The 9,482-nt window shown below is 53.5% G+C and overlaps 1 protein-coding gene across 1 annotated transcript; it reads right to left on the bottom strand.

Moving 5' to 3' along the window:
• Positions 1–2,804: 2,804 nt before the first annotated feature.
• On the bottom strand, positions 2,805–8,406 carry LOC146421192 (uncharacterized). The gene is made up of 3 exons (XM_085047628.1): positions 8,257–8,406; positions 3,861–3,939; positions 2,805–3,672 (listed from the first exon to the last, which is right to left on the bottom strand). Exons 1-3 carry the CDS (start codon positions 8,257–8,259, stop codon positions 3,320–3,322), a joined length of 435 nt encoding a protein of 144 aa, XP_084903754.1. The 5' UTR covers positions 8,260–8,406; the 3' UTR covers positions 2,805–3,319.
• Positions 8,407–9,482: the final 1,076 nt, after the last annotated feature.

Genomic DNA, 9,482 nt, shown 5'->3' with positions numbered 1-9,482 from the left:
TTTCTCAGATCCAGGGCTGCCCTGGAAAGGTGGTGGTGGGGATAATTCCCACCCTCAGTGTGCTCCCAGTTCCTCCCAGTAGTTCCATGTCTGTGCTCCAAGTGCTGCTCACAGCCCTGATCCATGGGGATGGGAATGTCCCGCTCCCTTCCCGGGGCAGTGTCACACCTGAGCCAGGTGTGCAGGGCAGGACCTTGCCCTGACCCCAAGCACTGTCCCACCTGCAGGATCTGCTTCCCTTCAGCCTCTTCCTCCTGCAGCCCCAAGCCCAGGTTGGTGCTAAACAAAGGGCGCTGGCTCAGGGTCATCCCCCGGTGGGGGCTGTGCACCCCCTCTGCCCCCTCCCCAAATTCCCTCCTGGGGGAGCAGGAGCTGGGTCAGGAGCCCTGTGGGGAGGGAAAAGGGGGTGACACTGGGATGGGGAGGTCACACATGCTCTCAGGGACACACATGACCCCTGGATACACCCTTCACCTTCTCCCGCAGAACCAGGAGGAGGAACTCCAACATGGAGCCCCCAAACCCCAGCAGCACCTTGGGGGGTGTGGTATGATGGCAGCTTTGGGGGTCTGGGTTTGTCATGACCACTCAAAAACCTTCTCCCAGCCCCACAGCCACTCCCAGGCCCCTCAAACCACCCAACAGCTCCTCCTAGGATGATCCCAAACCACTCCCTGCAATATCAATGGGCCCAAGAGCCACCATAACCCCATTCCCATCTCCCCCTACACCCACCCAAATTCTCTCCAAGCCCCACAGCCCAGCCAGGACCCCAAACCTCTCTCACAGAGCATGCCAAACTCCCTCTCTGCACCACAAATGCCCCCAAAAGCAACAAAAGCCCCTCCCAATTCCCCCAGGATTTCCTAAACCCCCTCCCACCCCCCACGGCACTGACCAGGAGAGGCTGGTGGACAGGAACATCCACAGCTGGGAGCAGCTCAGGCACTTCAGCAGTGATTTGGGCACTTTGGGGGGCACACCCCACATGGGGAGACCCAGGCCAGGGACTGGGACAGAAAACCAGAATTCCTGAACAACAGATGGGCTCAGGTGGACACATTCTGCTGGAACAACTATGAGACTGTTGTCCTGTCCCCCAGCCTGGGCAGCCCCAGAACATCCAAATCCTCATGGGTATTCTCCTGAACCCCACATTCACCCCCAAACCTACAGTAAAATGGTGCAGCTCTAGATCTCTTTGTTTAATTCCTTTATTTTACCTCAGCTTTGGTTGTTCTGACAAGGTGATGAAGGAAATTATTCAGGTTGGAAAAGACCTCCAAGATCATCCATCATTTCTTGATGCCACCAGAAGAAACAATTACACAGCAGGTAACAATTTTCAGGGTGTAACATTAATAAATCAGCTCTTCCCAATGAATTTGGGATGTCAGTCTGAGTCCAGATGGATGTTCCTGCCCCTGTGTTTGTCCAGGTGGCCACAGGGAATCAGGAGGCCGTGGAAGCCACCAGCCAGGTGCCTTCCCAACCTGAGTATGTTAGTTTTGCTTAGCCCAGAACATCAGCAAGCTATCTTTAGCATCTAGGGGCAACTTAAACCCTTCAAAAGCTGTTGTGGTAGGCCTGAAGAAGTGGCTGAAGGGTTGGGAGAAAACTCACCCCTGTGCTCATGAGTCGGTTTTGCTTAGCCCAGTTTTTGCTAGTGGGTGGGGAGGAGCACCAAAATGGCTCCTGTGTGTCCTGTGTGAATGTTCTAGAAGTTTTCACCATGTCCAGCAGAGCCAATCTCTGATGGCTCTGAAGATGATGGACATGCTGCTGGCCAAGTCTGGGCCAATTAGAGATGTTGGTTACACCTCTGGGATATCATATTTAAGCAGAAATCAAAACAATGTGAGCAAGCACTTCTTTTTAGACAGAGGATGAGGAGGAGGTGAGAATATGTGAGGGAAAACAACATGGAGACATCAAGGTCAGTGGAGAAGGTGGGGGAGGAGGTGCTCCAGGCACTGGAGCTGACAATCCTCTGCTGGCCGTGGTGAGGACCATGGTGAAGCAGGTTGTCCCCCTGCAGCCCATGGGGTCCACGAGGGGTGCAGAGATCCACCCACAGCCCATGGGGAGGTGCTCACGCTAGAGGAGCAGGTGGATGCCTGGAGGAAGCTGTGATCCAGTGGGAGTCCCAGTGCAGGGAAAGGCCTTGTTCCTTGGGATGGAAACAGCCTGGCCTGGGCTCAGAGCTCTGAACCCTGTGGACAAGAACTCATGGGGCAGCAGATTCCAGCGGCTGCTGCTCGAGAGATTGGACCCATGGCAAAGAAGTTTGCAGAGGACTGTCTCCAGTGGGAGGGACCCATGACTAAGTAGAGGACTCCTCTCCCTGAACAACAGAAGAAATTTTGGTCATGGACTGACCAAAAAAACCCACACCCTGCTTGCCACAACCCCCTGTGCTATTGGTGGGAAAGAGGGAGGGGGGTGAGCAGAGAAACAGTGTATTAAGAGCTTATCTTTAGTTCTCATTTGCCTCCTCTGACTCTGTTCAGGGTTAGGTTACCAATAAATCACTTTGCAACTTTTAAGTTCTCAGCCTGTTTTACCCTTCACTGCATCCTGCCCAGGTCATTATCTCGACTCATGAGCCCTGTGTGTGTGTGTGTTGGTTAGGGTTTTTTTTTCCCTCCCCTCTGCACAGCTGCAGCAGGGGAGAGCAGAGAAAGCAGATTTTGTAGGTGCCTGGCATTTGGCCAGGGTCAAACCACAACACTGATTCACCAGGGCTCTTCCCAATGAGGGTCCTCCAATGGAGGATGAATATGGAGCAGTGCATGAAGCTCTTCCCCCACTCGGGGCACTCGCAGGGCTTCCCTTACTGGTGCCTCCGTCGGTGTTGGGTCAAGTGAGAGCTCTGGATGAAGCCTTTCCCACACTCGGGACACTCATAGGGTCTCTCCCCGGTGTGGATACGCCGGTGGGTGATGAGGGTGAAGGTCTCTTTGAAGCCCTTCTTGCACTCAGGGCAGCGGAAGGGCCTCTCCTCTGTGTGAATCCGCTGATGCTTGAGGAGATGGGAGCTGGTCTGAAACCTCTTCCCACATTTGGAACATTCATAAGGCCTCTCCCCGGTGTGGATCTTCTGGTGCTGGTTCAGCTGGGAGCTCCGGCTGAAGCTCTTCCCACATTCCCCACACGCATAAGGTCGTTCCCCAGTGTGGATTCTCTCATGGACGATCAGGTAAGAGCTCTTGCTGAAGCTCTTCCCACATTCCCCACACTCGTAGGGTCTCTCCCCAGTGTGGATCCTCTTGTGGCGGATCAGGTGGGAGTTCCGGCTGAAGCTTTTCCCACATTCCCCTCACTCATAGGGTCTCTCCCCGGTGTGGATCCGCTGGTGGTCCATAAGCTGGGAGATCCTTCTGAAGCTCTTCCCACATTCCCCACACTCGTAGGGCTTCTTGGTCTCATGAAGCTTCTCAGCAATCTCCAGCACTGAACTCCAGCAGAAGCTCTTGCCAACTTCCTGGCACAGGGTGGGTCTTTGCTCTTCAGAGCACCCTGGGCTGGGTTTGCAACCCCTCCTTGTGCAGCATCTCTGGGGCTTTTCCTCCTGGTTGGATTCCTGGGTCATGGAGCTGCTCAAAATGGCCTCTTCCATGAGGTTCTGCTGCAATGATTTCTCCTCCCAAGTCTCTGCCTTCAGCTCATTGCCTGGGGAAGAAAGGACAAGGAGAGGATTTGGGATTTGCCTCTGCGCCAGAGGGAAGGGGAAGGAGATCCCCCCAATTCATCCCCAGCAGAACAGAGTCAGCAGCAGGGTTGTCCTGCAGCCAGGGGCAATGCTGGGCTGGGAGATGGAGGAGAAGAGAGCAGGAAAGAGGCAGTGACTTCCTCCTCACCTGCCTGGCTGTCCCTGGGCATCTTCCTCTTCCTCGCAGCTTCCTCCTCCATCTGGCCAAGGTCTGAGAATGGGAAATCCTGTTTTGGGGGAAAACAAGGGGTGACTTATTTTAGATTGTGTTTGAAGGTCACCCTTTCCGATTGCATCTCTAGAAGTCATTGTGCATCTGAGGTCCATAAAACCCTCTAGATCCTAAAAACTCAGCACCAAAAAACACTCCTAGGAGTTCCCCATCTCTGGTCTATTGACTTTGGGGTTCTGGGCCTCCCCACTGTCAGGGCTGCAGGGGTCCCATGTATACTGGGGGTCCCCACTCTCCAGCATCCCCACTCTCCTCAGACTGCCGGGGGTCCCAGGAATCCCAGGGGTTCCCCCTCTCCAGGTTCCCCACTCTAGGTGTCTCCTCTCTCTGGAGTCCTGCTGAGGGAAGCCTGGGGTTTTGGGGGTCCCAGGGATCCTCTCTCCCATCTCTCTCTCCAGGCTGCCAGGGCTCTTGGTGGTCCCCCCTCTGGGGGTCCCCATTTGTCAGAGACTGAAATAGTTCATGCCTCAAACATTGATATAAAGTTTTGCTCATTAGAACAAAAACTGTATAAAGAAGCTACAATCAAAGAAGCCTCCCTGAAGATACCTGACTGGGACTTTGGACTGAAAGTCAAACTGCTGACATTGGATAAAGGGAAACCTATTGTTCAGTCATCTCAGGCTGAGGGAAAGGAATGCATCCACAAAGGCCAAAGCCACCAGCTGCTCTGAGAATCATCCCTGGCTGACTTTGGAGTGAGGGCAGAGCACAGCTCACAGAAGCCAGGTTTCTGTGAGCACAGCTCACCTCCAGCCGAGGTGGAGGAGGTTGGGGGTGCATGGTGTAACCTCTGGTCAGAGGCAATAAACACACATCCTCCGTTACACAAACTGTCCAGCTGTGGAACCCCCAACCCCACAAGCCACATCCACGGGACTTTCACGTGAGAGGCAGCTGAGGGGGAGTCACAATCCATCAAAGACCCCCAAATGCTAGGCCTTGCACCACAGGAGTGCACGTGATGCAAGCAGAGTCTGCTGCTAGAGACTGCCCCCTGCCCCGGGGGGACAAGCCTGGACATTGCCACCTGGCCTGAGTCCATATTAACCCATGGCATTCTGTGCTTTCGGGGGACCATCACCACTGAGAAGAGCAGCTGGAGAGGATCAATGCAACATTGTTGGGATCCACGGATGGTGATATTTTCTTTATTCTGTCTCTGTCACCCTCTTTCTGTCCCCCCACCTCTCTTCCTACTTCTCTTTTCTCTCTTCTTCACTCTCTCTTATTTATGATCAAATAAAACTCATACTATTGACTGGCATATGGTCTCGTTTGCACCTTAATTCAGGCAGAGTTTTTTCCAAAGAACCTTAATATTTGGATCACAACACCAGGTCTACCTGTTAAAGTGAATGGGGAGTTTAGGGCATCAGGCCTACCCAGTATAAACCAGTAAATCCCAGTTTAAATCAGGAAAAGCACCTGGGTGGATGGCACCCCCTGCTGTGCAGTGACATCCCAGTTTAAACCAATAGAAATCAGTATAGAACAGTTCAAACCAGTATAAACCAGTATGAATCAGTATAGCCCCAGTAAATCTCAGTTCCCTCCCCGTATAAACCAGTAAGCCTCCCAGGGACTTCCCAGTCCATCCCAGGAACTCCCACTGACCTCCCAGTATGGCCCAGTGACCCTTCCAGTTCAAACCAGTAACTCCCAGTCCCTCCCAGTACCAAAGCAGTTCCCTCCCAGTATAAACCAGTAACCCCAAAATCCCATTTCTCCCCTTTTCCCTCCCTTTAAACCCCATTAACTCCCTCCCAGTCCCTCCCAGTTTGTCCCAGTCCCTCCCAGTTTGTCCCAGTCCCTCCCACTATGTCCCAGTATATCCCAGTACCCCCAGTAAGGCGCCCATGGCCTCCCAGTAGTGCCTCAGTTTCTCCTCCCGCTGTCAGCACGACGCAGCATCAGGGGGGCGGAGCTTGAGCTGGCTGTGCTGGGAGAGGAACTGGGATGGACTGGGAGCACTGGGAGGGACTGGGAGGACACTGGGATGGACTGGGAGAGAGTGGGATGGAACTGGAATCTTACTGGGCAGTTACTGGTGTGCACTGGGAGCAATGGGAGTGGACTGGGAAGTTACTGGGATGGACTGGGAGGGACTGGGAATTGGTTTGTGGATACTGGGAAGGAACTGGGATGTACTGGGAAGTTATTCATTGGCATTGGGAGGATACTGGGAATGGACTGGGATGTACTGGGATGGACTGGGAAATTACTAGGCAGTTACTGGCTGGCGCTGGGAGGGACTGGGAAGTTACTGGTGGGCACTGGGGGAGAACTGGGATGGCATTGGGATAAACTGGGATGGACTGGGAAGTTCCTGGGCAGTTACTGGTGGGCACTGGGAGCCACTGGGAGGAACTGGGAGGGTGCTGGGGGATACTGGGAGCACTGGGATGTTACTTGGAGACACTGGGAGGGACTGGTGGCAACTGGGATGTACTGGGAAATGGTTTGTGGGCACTGGAAGGGACTGGGATGACACTGGGATATACTGGGAGGTTACTGGGAAGGCACTGGTGGCAACTGGGATGGACTGGGAAGGGGTTTGAGGGCACTGGGAGGGACTGGGATGGAGTGGGAAGTTACTGGTGGGCACTGGGGGTTCACTGGGAACCACTGGGAGGGAACTGGGATGGACTGGGAGCACTGGGGTGAACTGGGAAGGGATTTGTGGGGACTGGGAGGAACTTGGATGCACTGGCAGGGAACTGGGATAAACTGGGAGGGGGTTGGGATAAACTGGGAGCACTGGGAAGTTACTGAGCAGTTACTGGTGGGCACTGAGAAGGACTGGGATAAACTGGGAGAGATTGTGAGGGACTGGGAGGGGATTGGGACAAACTGGGATAAACTGGGAGAGACTGGGAAAGAACTGGGAACTTACTGGGCAGATACTGGTCGGCACTGGGAGCTACTGTGAGTGGACTGGGATGTACTGGGAGGGAACTGGGATGTGACTGGGAGGGGATTGGGATAAACTGGGAGTACTGAGACAGACTGGGAAGGACTGGGAGGTTACTGGTTGGCACTGGGAAGGACTGGGAGGTTACTGGGCAGTTACTGGTGGGAACTGGGAACTACTGGGAGTGGACTGGAATGTACTGGGATGCACTGGGAGGGAACTGGGATGTGACTGGGAGTGGATTGGGATAAACTAGGAGTGACTGGGAAGTTACTGGGCAGTTACTGGTGGGCACTGGGAGGCATTGGGACGAACTGTACTTGGAGGAGATTGAGAGGGACTAGGAAGGAACTGGGAGGGACTGGGATGGACTGGAAGGGAACTGGGAGAGGATTGGGAGAGGACTGGGATAAATTGGGAAGTTACTGGGCAGTTACTGGTGGGCACTGGGAGCTACTGGGAGTAGACTGGGAGGTTACTGGGAGCACTGGGATGTGACTGGGAGGGCACTGGTGGCAACTGGGATGTACTGGGAAGGGGTCTGAGGGCACTGGGAGAGACTGGGAGCTATTGGGGGTCACTGGGAGTTACTGGGAGGCACTGGTGGCAACTGGGATGTACTGGGAAATGGTTTGTGGGAACTGGGAGGGACTGGGAGGGGATTGGGATAAACTGGGAGGGACTGGGAAGTTACTGGTGTGCACTGTGATGGACTGGGAAGGTCTGGGAGGTTACTGGGATGTGACTGGGAAGGACTGGGAGTTGGTTTGTGGGCATTGGGGGTACTGGGAAGGAACTGGGATGTACTGGGAAATTACTGGTCAGCACTGGGGGATATTGGGAAGGACTCAGAGGTTACTGGGATGGACTGGGAGGGACTGGGCAGTTACTGGTGGGCACTGGGAGCTACTGGGAGTGGACTGAGATGTACTGGGAGGGGGCTGGGATATACTAGGAGGGACTGGGAAGTTACTGGGAGGTGACAGATGATACTGGGATATACTGGGAGGTTACTGGTGGGCATTGGGAGGGAACTGGGATGCACTGGGAGGGACTGGGAAGTTACTAGTGGGCACTAGGGGCTTACTGGGATGCACTGGGAGCACTGGGATGCACTGGGAGGTAACTGGGATGCACTGGGAGGTCACTGGGATGCACTGGGATGCACTGGGAGGTCACTGGGATGCACTGGGAGGTCACTGGGATGCACTGGGAGGTAACTGGGATGCACTGGGAGGTAACTGGGATGCACTGGGAGGTAACTGGGATGCACTGGGAGGTCACTGGGATGCACTGGGAGGTCACTGGGATGCACTGGGAGCACTGGGAGGTGGGGGGGATGTCCCAGGCCCGGCCTGTTCCATTCCCGCCGATGGGGGGGAGCAGCCATTCCCTCACCATTTCCTCTGCCGGGCGCGGGGCGATCCGGGACCTGCGGGCGGCACGGCGGCTCAGGGCGATCCCGGCCCCTCCCGGGGCTCTCCCGGGGCTCTCCCGGGGCTCTCCCGGCCCATCCCGGTCCCGCTGCGATCCCCCCGCCCCTCCCAGTCCCGGGACTCACCGGAGCGGCGGCGGCTGAGGGCGGCGCGGGGAATGCCGGGAATGGCGCCGCCGCTGTGCTTTACGGCGGTGTGGCGGGAGGGGTTGCGACGCGGTGGCGCCGCGCTTTACGGCGGCGTGGCGGGCTCTGTCAGCGGGGTGTTCGGGAAGGGAAAACATCTGGAAAACATCTGGAAAACACCTGGAAACGCCCGGGAAAAGCGGATTTCGACCGATTTCGATAAAGCCAAGGGATGGAGACGAAACACCAGAGGATCCAAGGGGCCATTCCTGGCGGAATTGGGATTTTTTTCCTCTAAATTAGTTTTTTTCTCCTGGAAATTCGGTTTTTTTCTCCTGGAAATTCGGTTTTCTTCTCCTGGCAATTTGGTTTCCTTTGAAATTTTCTTGTTTCTCCCGGAAATTTTGGCTGTTCCATTTAAACTAATGGAACTAATTTTTTGACAATAATTTGAACTAATTTTAACTAATTGTAACTAATTTTTTGACAATGCCATTTAAACTAATGCAACTCGAATTCATACGATAAAATACAGTTTAAGACAATACAAGTTTAAATTCATACCATTTAAAACTAATGCAAGTAAAGACAAATGAATGCAACCTGAATTATTTAAATTCATACAATTTAAAGTTAATGCAATTAAACAATATTTAATACCACTTAAATTTAAACTAACACAAGTTAAATGTATACAGTTAAATACAATTGAATCCCAAATCGCGGGAAATCATGGGATGGCCAAATAATGGGAAATCGTGGCAAATCATGGATTGAACAAATCATGGGAAATTACAGATTGGTCAAATCGTGGGAAATCATGGGAAATCATGGGATGGCCAAATCATGGGAAATGCTGGGAAATCCTGGACTGGCCAAATCCTGGGAAATTATGGATTAGTCAAATCATGGGAAATCATGGGAAATCCTGGATTGGTCAAATCATGGCAAATCATGCAGTGACTAAATCATGGGAAATCTGCGGAAATAACAGATTGGTCAAATTGTGGGAAATCTTGGATTGGCCAAATCGAGTAAAAACATTGGTTGACCAAATCATGGG

The sequence above is a fragment of the Lichenostomus cassidix genome, unplaced genomic scaffold (genome assembly GCF_008360975.1).
Source record: "Lichenostomus cassidix isolate B80296 unplaced genomic scaffold, HeHo_3.0 HiC_scaffold_43, whole genome shotgun sequence".
Lineage (NCBI taxonomy): Eukaryota > Metazoa > Chordata > Aves > Passeriformes > Meliphagidae > Lichenostomus > Lichenostomus cassidix.
This window is presented reverse-complemented; position numbering and strand designations above follow the sequence as displayed.

Excerpts from the sequence above, each read along its gene's own strand:
- LOC146421192 (XM_085047628.1), bottom strand. Across the intron at positions 3,673-3,860 it reads GCCCAGGGACAGCCAGGCAG|GCAATGAGCTGAAGGCAGAG; the intron begins GTGAGGAGGAAG and ends TTTCTTCCCCAG.